An 18,226-nucleotide genomic window follows, 5' to 3' on the forward strand; every position below is an offset into this window, starting at 1 on the left:
AGGATCTGATTTAGCAAGGGTATGGGCATGAGTAAAGTTACATGTGCTAATGTTAGCATGATTGAAAGTTTATTATGGATCGCATAGATTTTCAGATCTATCTCTAAGTAAAGAGTCGCTGTCATATTTTTCTTTAGAATGTGTGTGTTTTGCACAGAAGGATCAACAGTGTATTGCTTTCAAACTGATCAACTGATCACTCAGCTTTCACAGATGGGCTGAAATGTACATCTTTCCAGAGGTGTCAGAGAACCAGCAATCAATGACATTTCATATACTGCACACTTGTCTGTATGAAGATTAATACCTTTGCCATCTCATTTTCTGCTGTTAATTCATAGCCACACCTGTTTGATCCCATAGAACAGAGAAAAAAATCCTGTAAGTTACGCACCTCTTATGTACCTCTCATGTATCTCTCATTAATCAATCTTGCTAATTGAGACATCCATTTTCTTCTAGAACTAGGGAAAGAAGAGAAGGAGGTATTCTGAAAAGATATCCAGGGGAGAGGCTTTCACAGGAAACTCTGTGGCAGTCAGTGACTAGAAGGGTTTGCATAACCATCTGTATTTTTGCAGCTGGAGGGCTGCCGAGGCTGATTCCATCTGAGATGTCCTGTTAACTGAGCAACATGTGAGCTTTGTCATCTTCTCAACTGTTCTCCAACCTCTGCTGTATCATTTTCTTCACAGCCCTATGGTCCATGGGGCTTCTGTGGCATTCCTGGAATTGTCTTTCATGGGCCTCAGCATGTTGTTGCTTCCTGCAAGATGCAGAAAACCTAACAGGTAGCCAGGGCACTGTCACATTTAGTGGGGGAAAGAAAATTAATATTTTGCATAGCCATGAAATCAGTTTAAAATAACAAGTTTAACACCCCCAGCCAAAAGGAGGAGGTAGGTGATGACAGCTTGGCACTGTGTCATCAACTTTGTTCAGCTTGCTGCAGGCAAGAGTTTTCCCAGCAACTTCCAAGTGCCTCCCATGGTGCTGTAACCTAGAGAACTGCCCTGGTTTGTGTCTCAGCAACCTCAGCAGCTACAGAAGGTGACATGTGGGAGGCTGAGGTCATGTCTCAGCAGGTGAACACTAGGCAGCTCCCTTTCAAGAAAGGGTGGGATACAGCTTTCTTTAGAAGCAATAAACATTTGTGCTGGCTGGCAAGTTCAAACTGCTGTGATCACACCTCTGCACGTTTCTAGGGCAAAAAATGTAAACTTGAGACCAGAGATACCCAGACCTGCACTTGCCTGTATGCGATAGCCAGCAGATTTGGTGGGAGCCAGACTTGACTTGACTTGAGAAAAACATTTCTTCCCCTGGAAAATCCTTGGGAAAAAGGTGAAGGATTTTAATTTCTCAATACACATGGAAGAGCAGTGGTGGAAATCTCCATCAAGGATTTTTCAGAAGCTTGAGGGATGCCAAATCAGCTTAAATAACTGAAACAGTATTCAAGCCAAATAAAATGCGAACCGTACATTAAAAAGTTGTTAAAATCTGTTGTATAAAAAAACCAAATTTGATTGTAAAGATGCCATTTTTCTGCAGCTAATTTTAATTTAATTGGTACTTATCTCTAAGTGTAATAAGTGAACATTTCATGCAGAGAAGAGGGAGAAAGAAATGATGTGCTGGAAGCAGCACACTGTCAAGATTGAGTTGTCATAATTTCACAGTCACTTCTGTCCCCTGTCCTTCTGCTTTATGTCTCTTGAGCTTCTCTCTTGGAAAACTCACATTATTAATAGTACTCATATTATTCTGGACTCGCAACTCTAATTTCCATTTCTGAGTACTTTTTTGCACTTGTTTTTAATATTTAAGCAGATTTATGACATCTTGGCTTGAATCTTTTAAGGAAACTTTGGCTTCTTCCAGGTTTTTTTGGGGTTTTTTCCTTCTTACAATATATGTTGTGACTACAACATAGGAATTTCTGATAAAATAATACAGGGATATATTAGAGTTACTTCCATAGGAATATGCAGTCTGCCCTTAGGATAGACTTCAAGTACAACTAAAAAATCTGTCATGATATAAAAAATAACACATTTTACAAAAATATTTCTTTCCTCAGCAGAACTAATATCTTTGACTACTCTGCAAGGTTGTCTCAAGTGAAAGTTAGGGACTTCAAAAGGAATCCTTTTGTATCTGTTTATATCATTAATTTTATATGTTTTCTGTTTTTTAATCTGCCCTTGCTGAGCAAGACCAAATTATCTGCAAAAGGTTAGGTTTGGCATAGCTTAAAAAGGATGAAAGGAAACACAAAGGAGTTTCTCTGGTCAAATAATATTAAAAGTTAAATATTTGAGATTACCTGGTACAGTGACTCTGAAATGAATTAAAAAGAAATGTTAAATGAACCTGCCTGACATTTGTTCTCCTCCAGTCAGTCAGGCATTTTATTTGTTGTATTGCCAGAACAGAAAAAGAACCAAAATTCAAGTCTCTAGAAGGAAATTCTTAATAACAAAAAACAGTTCAATCACTTTGACACAGAGTTAAAAGAATGTTTTTTGTGTCAATGCTCAGTGAGTTATAGCAAGTCCAGTTGATAAAATGGAAACACTATTCCAACTTGTTTACAGTAGGTTTTGCAAATAATAACAACCTATTTAATTCCTTTTGCATATATTTTCCTCTAAAGTCTGTAAAATTTGAGATTTATGAGTTTGGATTGTGATCTGAAAAGGAGGGTTATTTTCTGTGAGGACAGTGCTCAACAGCTGGAAGAAAAAGTTGAAAAGTTTAATTACTACTTCTTCAAGGGAAATTTGCCAATTTGACACCAAAAAAAAAAAAAAAATTAGTTGTGAAACATTAGAGGTCTCACTTTCAGATGATACCTCTTCATGCACCCTGGTTTTAAGCATGAGATTGATTTTGCAAGCATTGAAATATTAGGCACTTATGTAGAAGTTTGCTGTAGGGGGTTCTAAATGAAAATGTATTCTAATGAAAGGGAAATTGATCTATTATTTTCCCAGAACAGAGGAATTTCTTAAACTAGTACAATATAAAGTGAGATAATATTTTGATTGTAATTATATTTCTCCTGACTCCTCTTCTATTGTAATGTCTTGCATTTGTGAGGTTGCAGTACTTTTTTGTTATTACTCATAAATTGACTGGGGCTTAGGATGTGCCATGACCCTCGAATTTAACACTTTGTCTGAGTAGGCTTTAAATTAGAGTAGCTTTCCTATGGGCTAATACATGTGCACTTTAAAGGCATAATCCATAAAAAAGTCCCCTACGTGACAGTAGCTAAGATGGTTGAGCTAAACCCGTTACTCTGTGAGCCGGGAAAATGAACCTTGCTTCAATTCAGCCAGAGCCTCTTGGGAGAAGTTGTCTGGCGCCGCATGACAAATTAGTAAGCAGAGACTGAAAACTATTAAGTTTATTTTAAGAATGTGTTGTCAGAAAGCTAATAAATTTACTTGTTGCTGCAGGCCATGCATGTATGAAACCTTAACTAATCCAGGTGGTGTTTTTTTCCTTCAGAGGTAGGGGCAGGGTGTGGATCTTTAGGAAAAAGGTATTGTGCTTTAGGTAATGTGGGCATTGTTTAATGATAGACATGACAGCTTGAGTGGTATGTTTGGGTTTTCTCTGTTAATACTCACCAGGCAATTTAAATTAATTTTCTCATGCAAAGTTAGTGATTACACAAAATGCGAATTAGTTTAATGACACTCCGGAGCATAAAAATAACTCCTTATAGTAACATAACAGTTCTTCTAAACCTAATAGATTTCTTTTGCTGCCGTGTTAAAATATTCCAAAGATTGATTTTAAACTGTTTAAATTTACAAATTTACCATATTACAGTTCAGGACCAGTTGTGTCTTTGAGTTTTCTCAGGATCCTCCTCTATAAAGAGAACTACTTTAGTTGGGGTACTTTAGTAACTTTAGTTAACTGGGTTTTAGTTGGCCATATCGACTGGTGGATTGAACACACTCTTGTTACATTCAATGGAGTGGGTCAAATCTTTCCAGAAGGTGAAGCAACTGTTCATATAAGATATTCCTGCAGTTCCTGAAGGTGTAGCTCTTTCCATTCCTAGTGTCTAGATGGCTAGCTTTAATTAAACATGCATTTTTAATAGGATAACATTAGATGATCTGAATCCTACATCTAGGAAAGATCTCTTGTAAAGATCTCTAAGGCAGATCTTGTGTCTTCACCTTTTGTGGAACAGGAGCCAGTTGATGATGTTCCCGTGCTCTTGAACCTGAGCAATACATACTGTGTTTGGCCAGGAGTGGTTATTCACTGGAGATACTGAATTTATTTGCTCTGAGTACTTTTCTCTTCAGAAGCAGTGGTCATCCTGCAGAACTAGTCTCTTGCTTACAGCACAGAATCCAAAACCAGCAAGTGGATAGAAATCAGTTACAAACTGAAATACTTAACATTCATGAAGGTTTTCAAACACACACAGTGCTTCAGCATCTTTTCTGATTATTCAGATTGGGTTGCTCTGTAACGACTTTGCTGTTTCCTCTGAAAACTCTTACTTTCTTGGTGCAGCCAATATACTGACAGTATCCTGGCTCTCAGTGAACTCATTTATACAGAGCTGATTTATACTGAAATTAATTTAAAGCTATGAAATTAATTGGTGTAAGAGCTAGTGCATATTTGCTTGCACAGTTTTTGTTACTGAAAATCAGGCTAATCTCTTAATCAGAACCCAGTTATCTCCTGCAGAAGAACTGGACATAGATTTGAATTGGGAATTCCTTAAATTAACCCAGCATGAATCTCCTGACTGCGCTTGGAGACATCCTTAGCGACGCTTAGTTGAATTTTATGAGAATCCAAATTTAATACGCACTAGGTAACCTTGACATTCATGTCTTGTCTCTCACTTCCCCTTCCTTTTTGTAACAAAGCAGCTACATGGTATTCTTCAGATATTTCTTCTGCTACATGACTTCAGGCATTTGCTTATTCTGAGCCCTGGAAAATGTGGCCCTTCCAAATTGTTTCTTGGGAGTAGACATAAAACAGAAAAAAAAGTTGCAGAAAGACGGAAACTGTCTGCAGTTCATTGGATACCAGCAATTATACTTCAGGCAAGCTAAGTCTGTAATGCTGGGAAGTGTGTGTTTTCTCATGAGAAGTTCAGAGAAAGCATTGTTTTAGTCCCTAATCACTAGGGGCTGGTTTAGGGGGTTAGTTTTGGCTGTTCTGCAAATATATTGAGTTACAGTGGCAGGTAGAGTGCAGGAGGTGCAGAGTTCAGGAAGTTGTTTTAGTGATTGGGGTCTATTTCAGTATACTTGAAAGACACTTATGAAGGTGAAGCATTTTAAAGCTTTTCTAATCAGGTAATATTATTAGGTTATCTTATGCATTGCTAAAGTAAATTCAAAACTTTCTAGTGGCATGTGCTATGTGCTGGGTTTATTTAGGCACGGCACTTCTGCAATTTCTGTATAAAATTAAGGCAGTTTTACAAGATATACCCTTTCTGATGGTCATAGCGGAGGGAATAGATTCTATGATCAAATCTATGGTGGGGGGTGGCAGTAGGATTAATAGTTTGACAGGAAAAAATATTTACTTGATACCTTTGGCTTTTTTAACCTGAAGCTAAAATGTACTGGGACCATTACACAGTATGGCAAATCAGAGTTATTGAAACTGTGTGCTTTGAACTGAGCATGTAACATCTATATATTTATTCTGACTAGCAGAATCACCTAGGATTTCTATGTTTCTCCTGTATTCTGGTAAAAATAGATTTATACTTTCCATGAATGACTAGGAAAATAGTGTGGGGAAGCGGAAAGTCCTAAGGTTCACAGTAAGCTTCATGGCTAAATGGTGCTGGAGACTAACATTTTTGCATTTCACATCAGATTTTGCTTCTAATAAACCTGTTGAGGTAACTTTATCCTGGTGTTTATTAACTGACTTGACACAAGAGAGGCTACTCCAAGATTTAAAAATGGAACAGACGTCTAAAAATGGACTGCTCCCTGTTCTTCACACTCTCTGTATCTTTGAATTCATGTTCAGAAAGTGGGTTCCTGTTTTCAGAAACTTTATGTCCCTACCACAAAGAGAAGGCTAGGGTAGAGTCAGCTTAAGTAACTCTGTCTGAATGAGGCACCCGATAGGGACAAATATTTAGAACCAATGAAGAAAGAGTGCAGCAGACATGCAAACAAGTCAAGAAATATTGCATTGCTGTACAGTGATTCCTGAACTGTAGACAGACTGTTAATACTTCATGGTTTTTTGATCCTATTTATTAACATCCTTTCACTGTCTGTTTAGAAAGCAAAATAAGAAGAGGAAGGAGAAAAGACCAGTAGTAAATATTTGGAAGAAATTCTTTTTTCTTAGGGCTTTATTTGCTGGGTTTTTTTTCCCACTCCTTCTTGTTTTTCATATATGTTCTTTGTCCTGGAAGAATTTTTATGTTGGGTTTTTTCTCCCCATTAAGCAACCTTGGCTAATGACTAAAGGGAGCAGATACCTTGTACCTTGAAACTCTACAAGTCCCAGATAACTCTGTTTGTACAGACATATCTTGGGTACACAATGAGTCTGTGTGGCTGTGGTTATGCAGGGTAGGCACTCTTTTGCTGATTCATCCCTGATTTATGCCACAGATACTCAGGGAAGACAAGATCTACATCAAGATGCATCAATTTCTGTTGTGTCAATAAGTGAATACTGAGATGCAGTTATATGCTTTTATTTATGAATTAGGGTCTGGGGCAGCAAAATTATAATCAGACTTTTCTTACAGAATGGCCATTTTTTATGGCCCTTCAGGTCAACAGTGCCCAAAGTACACAATTTAATCTTAGAATTATTTTTTATACTGTATTTACATAACTCTGTGATCTGTGGAGAAAACTGGAACTGATTCTTTCCTTCTCTTAGGTCTTTGAACCATGATACAAAATTCTGACAATCTAATCTGTATTTTTTCATGAAGGATTTAAGATATCTGAGCAGCATGGTTGGAAAGGTGAATGCTTGAATGGGAGTATTAATTTAAATATTTTTCCCTTTAAGTAATTGACTGACCAAGTCCTCTTCCCCTTCCTCTTTTATTCATGTTGTGTAACTTAAACCTTTTTTTCCAGATGATTTGATATTTTTAGGAATTTCTTCTTTGATGACCTATGCAAAAATAATACATCACTGTTTTCTGACAGGCAAACAATTGCTGATGGGATTTCTATAAAGAGCAATTCCAGGTTATCTTTGACTTGTCATATACCGGCAAAACTTTTCAGAGGGTTTTGTCCTCAAAAGCTTCAATCATGAAGTCACTTTGTGACTCACCTTACTCTGGACCCTCACCTTCAGCTCCTTACAAAGTTTCTAAATGTGTCTCACAACTCTTGCCATCTCATTTCTCATGAATATCAAATTGCACCACCTCCCATCTAGCATCTTCTGATTTAGCACTGCTGCACTCTGATCTTTGGCAAAATTCAAGAAACAAGTTTTCATGCCTCAGTTTAGCTGCATCTTGCCAACCACGTCTCATTGATGCAAAGTTCCTTTGGATTTACCTTGTTCTAACACTGCCCTCCCTCCTTTTGTGTAGTTTTAAAAGTGATGGCATCCCTCCCTAGACTTTTGATGTATTTGTACTGCCAACACTTGTCTGGGAGAAGAGTAAAACAAAACTGTCACTGGGGTATAGTAGCTTAATGACTTGCCCAGCAGCTGAATGTCTGACTGTGCCCAAGGGCAGTGCTTGGGCGCAGGGCACAATCCATCTGCTGATATAAATATTTTTTTAATAGTGAACTAAATAGTGAACTAACATACTGATTAATTTCTGACATTTTATAACTTCTAAAAGCTGTACTCTTAATATTCTTCCCGGGTGTTGTGTTTCTGTGGTGCTTGACTCTGCTGTGTTGTAGAAGTTTCATCCAGTTCAGGCAGGGGGAATTCATCTTACCCAACACTAATTGGCTGGAATAAAAGTGCCTAAAATGTAAAGGAGTTTTTAAAAGCTGCTGAAGAAAAATGCCTATATTTTTGTGTATTTCAAGGCAAAGCTAATCTCCTTCAAAAATGAATGCCTAAAATAAGTCACAGACTTTAAAAAAATATGCCTCTTTCCCAGGTTTGGATATAAAGACAGTTTAGGATTTCTAGCATCAAAATAAATACCTGAAATTAGGCAAAATGTATCATATGCTTCCTGCTCTGTTTTTTTTTAGAGGTCTCTAGTAGTAGTAATAATTACAATAATAATTAATAATAAAAATAACAATATTAGTAGTAGCAACAGCAGCAATACTAGTAGCTAATAATAAGAACAGCAGTTTTATTCTATGGGACAGTGGACTGTGACAAGGTTTATATAAATTAGAAAACACATCTTCTGAACATGAGAAAAAAGGTACAAAGTGAAGACACAAAGGTTAAAATACCTATTTTTGTTCCTTAAAATTTTAAAGCTGATGGGTTTGGTATTGCACATTCAGGGAGGTGAACATTATATATTTCAGGGACAGAAGTAGGTCGGTAAAAATGGAGGGTTACTGTGTCCCCCTTAAGAATTTTTTTTTGTTTGATTGTTAGGGTATTTCTAGTCTATGAAAAAAAAAAAAAATTTAAAGAAACAGCCAAAAGCAAGAAATAAGTGGAATGAAGACAATACACATATTTTATATTGCCTTTCTTGTGCTTTTTTCTTCCTAAATTTCATTTATGAGAGACCTGTATGTAAGGTGTAGATTGTGTGCCTTTGTCTACAGCACATTTAACCTTGAGTTCTTTGAATAAGAGAACAATTAGATTTTCTTTTACTTTCTATCTTCTGGTTAGAATTACCTTTTGTTTAAAAGGATACAAACTTTGTTAGAAAATTTTCCTTTGCCTGGACAGTTTCAAATATCTGACATTCTCATTTGTAGTAAGCTCACGCAGCAGTATTTCTTCTCACTTTGGTACAAATAAGTTCTCCCTCCTCTAAAAGACAGTACATTTCCCTCCTTTTTATATGTCAGAAACTTTTATCCTTCCGTTAAATTATGGTCAAATTGAGCTGTGTGTTTAAGGGCGGCACACAAATGGCTTTTCTCGCTGGATTAGAGAACAGAGCAGATTCTGTTACATTTGTCCCCAGAAACTGATGGGAAGACACAACATACAGCAAACCTAATGCAAGTGCTGTTGTAGTTACAGCTGTAACACTATAGCTGCTGATTCTCTGTGGTGCTCATTAGTTTCTGATATGTGTATTTGCAGCCTTCCCCTTTGTCAGTAACAACAGAGATCAAAAGAGCAGAAAGGAGCAGGGTGAGGAGTGCAGGGAGATACTCCAATAACCATTTCCCTGCTTTCATTTGCACAGTACCTTTGCCATGTGTGAGATTGCACAACTATAGTTCCTGGGTTTCTCTAATAGGCAGGTCAATAAAGAAACATCGATGCTTATCTTTGAAGCAGAGTGAAAGCATATGGAGTGGCTGGCTAATTTTTCAAGAATGAAAGAAACTGGAAGGGGTAAACCAACCTTCATTTGTTTCTTCCTCCAGTAATTAAACACTGAATTATTTTAAAAGCTTAACTACATCTCTCTGCTGTTCAGAGGAATTGTTTTTTTTACCGGCTTGGGTATAGAAGTGTTAATTTCTAAAGGAAATTTCTTGCACATTGAAAACAGTCGTTACCTGAGCAAACCTTGTTCTGTAGCAGCACCTTGTGGGAAGGAAATCAGACTACAGTCTCCCACACAGGCCAGCATTCTCAGAAGAGTAGAAGACAGTTGCCAAGTGAGCATCTGCCATCAGTGAGCTGATCAGTTTATTTTTATAGAACTTAGAGGATTCTAGAGTAATAAAAAGACCAAACATTAGGATGCTAAACAGAAGGCATCCCAAATACATTTTTATTAATTCTTGAGAAATAATACAATTAGTGTACTATGCTTATATGCATCTAAGAAAAAAATTACTCCTATGTGTAGCAAATGTGTTATGCTTGAGTTATTTACTTGGAATTTCTTATTTTAAAATCTTTGGATTGTGATGTATAGATAGATAGATATCTTACCCAGGATACAAGGTTGCATTAACCTCAAAAGACAAAGTAATCTTTAACAAAAATGAGAAGTTATAATCATATATTTTTGATTTTGTTTTGCAGGAGGCAATAAGCTGAAGAATCAACATTTTCGCCTAAACTGGGCATGGATCTCCCTAGAAAAGGAGTATTACTTAGTAAATGAAGACTCCAAGTATCTTGATGTTGTTCTTAAACGGAGAGGTTACCTGGGAGAAACCTCTTTTATAAGTAAGTTCAGTTCTAACCTTACCAGTTGATTCTGTTAATCACTACCCAGCCCGTTAATATAATGTATCAATACAAATATATCCTGTTACTGCTGTTTCATTATAAGTAAACTATATTCAAAGGAATATGTTTATTTTTTAAAAGAGTGTATATTTTTTAAGCTATGTATATGATTTCTTAAGTAATGAAATCTTCCTTTTTGTGGATTTTTTCCCTGCAATTAATTTTTGAATAAACAACCCTAGACACTGTCCTTCTTCCATTGATTTGATTGATACCACTGTTTATTTGTTTCACTGAATACAGTTCCTGTCCAGATCTTCTTTTCCCTGTAATGAAAAAATAGTAGTAGCAATTGAAAAGACAACAATAAACATGTATCATTTTCCAGGAAGGCTGTTGTGAGCTGGTCTGATCAGCAGCTACGAGCATTAGGCTCCTTTTCTTCACTCAATGTTGGCAGTCAACTGAGGCTGATACAGGAGGTGTTGAAAACTGTTTGCAGTGTCTGGGGAGCGAAAAGGTGAAAAAAAGGTTGTGTTACCATATTCTGCAACCTCACACCTCTTTCTGGCTTCTGGATCTGTTTTCTTCTCTGATGCATTTGCACCAGGGAACATTATCCTCGTACCATTTCACATTGAAACCTATGGTGAGCTTACGCTGCTTAAACGCACAATTCAAAGTTGTTTTTGCAGAGATGTGTAAGCATTTACTTGGCAAGTTTCTGTCTAGAGCTTTTTCTGATTAAAAATCTGAGATGCAGCAGAGACACCTATTTTGGCATGAGATTTAGAGAATATAGAGCTTAACCAGCAGGATCTTACTTGAAAAGATTATTTTGAACAGGAACCAACTTTGATAGTACATTTCTTTTAAAGAAGGAAAAAGAATTGAAGAGATACATAGTTAAGGATGTGTGGTTTAAATTAATTGCTGGTACTGAATAACAGATACTGATGTGACTTCTAATCCCTCAGATAGGGTGTTTACAAAATTTTCTACCTATGGATTTAAGGTCAGTTTCAGGATTGAGCTGACTGAAAAATCAGCAAAACCAGTTTGAGTAATTTGCCTTCAACAAACCTTTTTCTTGCAAATGGAATTACAGAATTGGAAAGAACATAAAACATATTGGTCAAGATGCTTATTGGCATTTCTGGTCCGTATTCAGTGCCAAAGTGGCTGAAGGTTTATAGGTTATATCAAATTTGCTGTGACTTAGGACAAGGCACAAGCCTGAAGAAAGAAAGGCAAGGTTTGTAGGGAAAGGTCACGTGTTTCAATGCATCAAATGATGCAGCTGGAAAAAACAATCAGAGAAGGGAGAAGTTTTAAGGATTTTTTTTCTGAAAACCTGAGAAAAGCATTTAAGATTTCACTTGTACCATGGGATTTAAACAAGGCTGAACACATGAGTTAGAGACAGTTCTGAAGTACTGATTTCCATGAGGGTCTTTCAGACAGCCTTAAAGTTGGAGTGAAATGCCTGTGAAATCCTGTTTCAGAGCAGTCCGAAACTGAGGCTGGAAGGCCTGTGCCATCTCTGTGGATTGAGTTGTTAGAATTTTTTCCCATGGACTTGCAGCTTGAACTTTACTTTAACCTAATGATTGTCATTATGCAAATGAAATAAGAGGATAACAGTTTTGAAAAAATTTTATTGCAATGGCATTGAGGCCAATGGTTCAGGTTTTGCATCTTCTTTAATTTTTATTCAGTATATTTTCCTTTGTGTCTTTATGTTTTCCTTAACTTTCCCTTGAAAGTCTGAACTTTCCAGGGATGTTTTTATTTTTTTCTAAGAGAAATAAATATTTCCTAGGGTTTCAAGCAGGCTGCTGTTCAGATGTTCTGGAAAATAAGAGAATCCAGAGGGCTAAAAGGAGTGAGAAAAGTCTGTTGTCCTTTTTGGACATCTATAACTGAATTAGGGGGAAATGGAAACTTGATGTAACTTCAGAGAATATAGAGTTTTTCCACCTCTATGTGTGACACCCAATATAAAATTGATTAAGAGTAATGGATGTAGTTTGAATGTTTTCAGGTTGTGAAAAGTATAGTTTTCTACATGTCTTTTAGAGATGACGCAGTGGGAGAAAAATTACCAGTGATGTTTATAATGACCTGAACTTCTGATTTTTACAGGTATTAGCACCAAAGATGGTACTGCCAAGAAAGATAAAGACTTCAGAGGAAAAGCCCAGAAGCAAGTACAGTTTAATCCTGGTCAAACCTTAGCTACATGGCGCGTACGGATTTTGAGTGATGGTGAACATGAACATTCTGAGTCCTTTCAAATCGTTCTTTCTGAGCCTGTCATGGCAATTCTGGAATTTCCTGCTGCATCCACAGTGGAAATTATTGACCCAGGAGATGGTGAGAACCTTTCCAGAAATGTACTGCCAATGTGTGCATATACCAAAAGATAAACTGGAGGGCAAACGCTGTGAGTAACAGTGGATACTAAAGGCTGACTGTCCTCAAAATATTTCTGAAGACTGACTTTGGCATCAAGTAGCCATTTCTCCTCTATCACTTTAACTGCTTGATGAAGGGCTTACTCAGGTAGCATGTTTTTATGAAATACCTGCATTTTTTTATGATATGTTAATCTAGGGGCTTTGTTTGTTTGTGTTAATTTTAGGTACAACAGTTTTCCATTAAATGTGTTTGCAGACTGTGTCTGAAGAGTTGGCTGGAGGCTGACTTGATTTACTCTGCCATGGTAGTTCATGTGGGAGAGGATGGTGCAGCTAAGTCTAGGCTGGTTGATCACAAGTTTGGTCTTGGAGCAAACTATTTGCATCAGCTAGGCCTTGATATCAACCTGAGAAGCTCAGTAATTATAAAGTTCATTAGACAAAATGTAGACACGCTGTGTCAAGAGCAAATAAAATTATGATTAAATATGAACTAAGAAATAAGCTGATTTTTTTTAAAAACTTACAAAATAAGTAGAGCATGCTCCGGTTGCTTTGCATCTTTTCAGCTGCATCCAGACACTTGAACCCATGGGCTGTAGTCACATGAAATTGTCTTTAACAAATCTTTTAAGCACTGGGTGACCGTAACAACTTGAATGATATTGTCTTCTCTAATTAACATTTGAAGAGTGTTGGGCATGAAAATTATCTGAGGTGTCTTAGTTCCTAGTTACAAATGCAAGTTAAATCAGAGCTTACCTCTTTTTAATCACTGAGAAAAATAGTGCTTAACTTGAAAGCAGCATGTATGAGAGGCAGAAATAACTTCAAAATGTGTTCAATCTCTTTATATTTTCTATGATCAGTAAGATAGCACAGTTAAAGGTAATGGCTGAGTCTTCTTTATGCCAACAGTATTTTATTTCTTACATTAAGATAAAATATTTGCAGTCACAGTGAATTTGTATTAATTATGCATAAAGTGAAGTTGCAGAGGTGAAAATCAAATGCACAGCTGCAAATCAAGGAATACCTAGAAGAAAACTAAAGAAACAACTTCAAGTGGAAGAACTGTGTTTCCTAACAGTCTTTTGGAGCTTAGTGCTTACCAAGCTCACTGAATAGGAACCATCAATTTTACAGTAATTTCACGAATACAAGCCGCACCATTTTGACTAAGATTTTGCTCCCAAACCAGAAATGCGGCTTATATTCAGGAGCGGCTAATATGTGAATAATTTTCTGACATTTACAACCTCAGAAGTGCCAGCCAGGGTGCCGAGTCGAACACCTGCCAGTAAAAGCCTGCATTTTGTGATTGTTACAAATTGTTTCTCTGTTGCCCCGCGGGTGGAACCTGGATCCCTGCAGGCAGCGCGGGGGGCGGGGAGAGAGGAGGGAGAACTCTCTCTTTCCCTCCTCTGCCGCAACCCGGGGGAGAGACGGGGAGGCCCCGTGCCACCATTGCCGCAGCCCGGGGAGGCGGCGGGGGACCCAGGCCGCCCCTGCCGCGGCTCTGGGAGGAGGCGGGGTGCTCCGTCCCCGCCCCCCTCTGCCGCTGCAGGAGCTGGGGGGGCTCCGTCCCTGCCTGCCACCACGGGGCAGCGCCGGGCCAGGGAGAGCGAGCCCAGAGGCGGCGGCCGGCCCCAAGTAGCCCTATTGAGCAGCAGCGCCGGGCTGGGCCACCCGGCCCCATCGCCAACCCCGAGCGGGCCGAGCCTGCACAGCCTGAGCAGAGCCAGTAAACCCCGCCCTGCCACGGTTCTGTTACTAATTGGCAACTTTGTTGCACGCGGGTCCTCGCTGCGAACGACAGAGCAGCTTATACTCGGGTGTGGCTTATTTGTGGACAAAGAACGAAATATTTGCCAGCACCCAGAGATGCGGCTTATACTCAGTGCGGCTTGTATTCGTGAATTTACTGTATTCTGCTTCCAGTGAAAAAAAATCATTGATTTGAATAGTGTAGCTTTAGGATCAAAACTGTGAGTTTGTTCAGACAGCTGTACCAGCCTCTTGGGGTATGAGACATTAGTTAATATTTTATTTGAAATATAGATTACATGGAGATGTGTTAATACTAGCTGCAATGGTGTAGCTCATTCTCCTCCAAGCTTTTATGTTGTTCATAAGGTCTGTTAAACTTTTATAGTGCCATTTTACTCCTAGTTGAACAATTATGAGAGAGTGGAAGAGAGAGAGAACCAATAAATCAGATTCCTGCATGTTTTGGGAGGTTAGAGTTTTTTATTCTGCCAACTAAATTCTAAAGGGAGAATAGAAGAGTTGAAATGGGATTTATAATTTTTTTTAGTCTTGCCTTTTGCTTTACTTTAAAACAAAAAGTAGGGATTTGATATTATTCACATTTAATTTTTGTCTTGCCAGAATAGTGAGTAGTCTTGATCTTATCAAACCTGAATTACAGCATTTTTTAAGGCAGACTTTTGACCTTAAGTCATGCTAGTAGTAGTTGGAGAAATAAAACCTGGAACATGTTTTCAAAGAAGTCACCTGACAATTTTCAGAACACTGTTTGCCCAAGTACTCTGAAATGATGAAAAAATTGCTTTGTTCAATCAGCAGATACCACTTTTATAATCTGATATAATACAGAATTATATTCTGTTTGGGTAGCAGTCACACTAATGAAACTGTAAAGGTGGTTTATAATTATGTGCATTGAGTTTTTGAGAGAACAAGAACAAAATTGATCCTGAATCCCAGTAACAACATAAAACCCAGCAATCTGATTATATGAGCATAAAATAATGAAGGAGTTCAGAATGCATCTCAGTGGGTTGTTTCCCTGAAAAACGATCTGATGTTCTTTTGTATGATATGTTTTAGGGTGAGATTGCTCAGGTTCCTCAGACTTCACTGTCTGTATTGGCTGGGTCTCCTTTTAGTAAAAAAGGAGTGTAGACATGTAACCAGCTCAAATGAAATGTCAAAGTCAGAGTAAGATGTCAAGAACTCAACCTTGCTCCTCAATGCCAAATTATTTTCCTGGTTATCTTGCTTCAGTAAAATAAAAAATGGCCTTGGTGAACTACAGCCTATGTGTGAGCTATGCTATTGATATTTCTGTAGTTAACAGTTAATAATTAAATACCATGGAAATAATAAAAAAATAGACTTTGTGGACAAATTCTCCAAACACTCTCTTGCACCATTAACCCTAGATAAACAAATCAGTCACATTAGAGACCACTTAATAAGGACTTGTGAATTCAGACCAAACTTTTTGAGACCTGACTTGCAGACCTGATTTTGTCTTCCATTTCTGGAGCACTAAGATATTCCACTTTTCTCGCCCTCCAAGTTTTACTTTCTCTTTAGTGGCATTGCAAATAAATGTGTTATTTGTTGCACTTTAGAATATTTTTAGAATTTCAAAAATGCTCTTAGCTAATGTACAGGAGACTTTATGAGGTTCTTTTCTTTGCAGAATCAACAGTCTTTATTCCTCAGTCCACCTATACTATTGAAGAAGATGTTGGTGAGTTATTTATTCCAGTCAGAAGAAGTGGAGATGTGAGTCAGGAGCTGATGGTCATCTGCTACACACAACAAGGTAGTAGACTCTACTATAGAATGAAAAAATGGCAAGAGTGGAAAAGAGACAGAAATTTTAAAATATTTATTCCATCTATTTTATAACAAAATTATTTATAAATCTGTTAATTACTTTTTCATCTAAATATCTTCACTCTCAACTGGAAATGTCTTCATCTCTGCCATGTGTGTAAGAGTATTACTAAACGCAGTTTAAAAATCATTATGGGGAGATGAAGAGGATCTGTGTTCTTTGTATTTCTGCAAGGATTTTATATGCAGCCCCATATATCTGAAAGTGATGAGAACTGAAAGCACTGCAGTGATTGCCCTGGCTATCCTTCACTTGTTTGTATCTTGGAAAATAATATTGTCATACTTGTCCTTCCTCTGACTTTAATAATACTTGTACAGGGCATGGGATTTCTATACCTGTGGTTTTATTATTGTTTTTTATCTGGAGAACTGAAGCAATATTTTGTGTAAAGTAATCTGGAATCCAAATAATTTTTTTTCATTAAATTCTATCTGTTCTAGTCCACTAGGTATCTTCAATATGGGAAAAATATGCTATGTAGTTAACTGGTAATCCTCACAGGGGCTTTTTTTGTCAGCCTGTGTCTCTTGTGATGATCAATATTCTTCTGACTGAAAAGGTGCAAATGATTTGAAGAACCACACTCTTCCATTGTATCGTATACAGAAGTAGTACAAACCTCAGAAGTGGGTCTGTGGACCTCTGACCTTGTCCACAGCCCAACTTATCACCAAAAAATTAACAGAAATTAAAATATTATGAAAATAATATTTCACCTCTGTGAGATCATCATAACCATGGTATATACAGTGACTCTTTTCCTTTTATGCCACAGGAACAGCATCTGGCACTGCCCCAACCTCTGTACTTTCCTACTCTGACTACATATCCAGGCCAGAGGATCACAACAGCATTCTACGTTTTGACAGAGACGAACGAGAAAAAACGTGTCGGATCCTCATCATAGATGACTCCCTGTATGAGGAAGCTGAGACCTTTGATGTTTTGCTGAGCATGCCCATGGGTGGAAGAATTGGTGCAGAATTCCCAAGCACTCGCATTACCATTGTACCTGACAAGGATGATGGTAAGATATCATGTGATTGAAGTGATACTCCTAATGCAGGACACAAACTACAAATAATATTACATTCAAATCAGCATGTAGAAAATTAGTTTTGTTTTCCTTCCTGCTGGTTAAAACACATGCTGCTTCCATCTTGAGGTTCGAAAATACTATTGGAAAGCTATGCAGGTTTTTGAAAGTATTTTATTGTTTGAGAAAATCACATGAGCAGTGATTCAGAGCAAGGAGCTTCACATTTCTCTTCTGTCACATTAACAGACATAACCCAAGGTGTCACCTTGCATGGGCAGCCTTGTTTCTGTGATTCTGAGTCTGTGTCCACAAAGCCCTTGGACCCATTCAATCATGCTGCAAGGGGCCCTATTGGAGGCCCTGATGAGGCAGAAGCCATCAAGCAGCTCCCAAGAGACAAGCTATATTTGTTATGGTTTGATGCTGCATTTGAATTTCTGTGTAGAAGTGTCCATTTGTGCTCGCTTTGTCGTTTTAACAAAACAAATATTCAAATAAGAGTAACGTTGCTTTAGAAGTTGCTTCAGTAAGGAAATGTTGACAGAATTATATCATTTGTTCAACGGGTTAATAACTTTAAGATACTGCTTTGAAAGGGACACTTCTGGTGATGATTAGAAGAAGGGGTGTGACTAAGGCAGAGTAGAGTTCGCACACTGTATCACCAACTGCTTTCAAAAAGATATGTATTACTGCTGCCTCTAACCTCTCCTTTAATGCTTCAGCATTGGTGTGACATCTCTTTTTCTAGGAGAAGTAACATGAAAGCTTCCTGGTACAATTGCCCTCATTTATGTG

At 37.7% G+C, this 18,226-nt stretch overlaps 1 protein-coding gene across 1 annotated transcript in view; it reads left to right on the plus strand.

Moving 5' to 3' along the window:
* FREM2 (FRAS1 related extracellular matrix 2) overlaps positions 1 to 18,226 on the plus strand; it is a 122,098-nt gene that overhangs the window by 53,133 nt on the left and 50,739 nt on the right. Inside the window, exons 3-6 of the mRNA XM_033053389.1 lie at positions 10,162 to 10,308; positions 12,457 to 12,687; positions 16,186 to 16,311; positions 17,165 to 17,416. Of these exons, the coding sequence (XP_032909280.1) occupies positions 10,162 to 10,308; positions 12,457 to 12,687; positions 16,186 to 16,311; positions 17,165 to 17,416 (756 nt within the window). The remainder of the gene's footprint in view (positions 1 to 10,161; positions 10,309 to 12,456; positions 12,688 to 16,185; positions 16,312 to 17,164; positions 17,417 to 18,226) is intronic.

The sequence above is a fragment of the Catharus ustulatus genome, chromosome 2 (assembly GCF_009819885.2).
Source record: "Catharus ustulatus isolate bCatUst1 chromosome 2, bCatUst1.pri.v2, whole genome shotgun sequence".
NCBI classification, from domain to species: domain Eukaryota; kingdom Metazoa; phylum Chordata; class Aves; order Passeriformes; family Turdidae; genus Catharus; species Catharus ustulatus.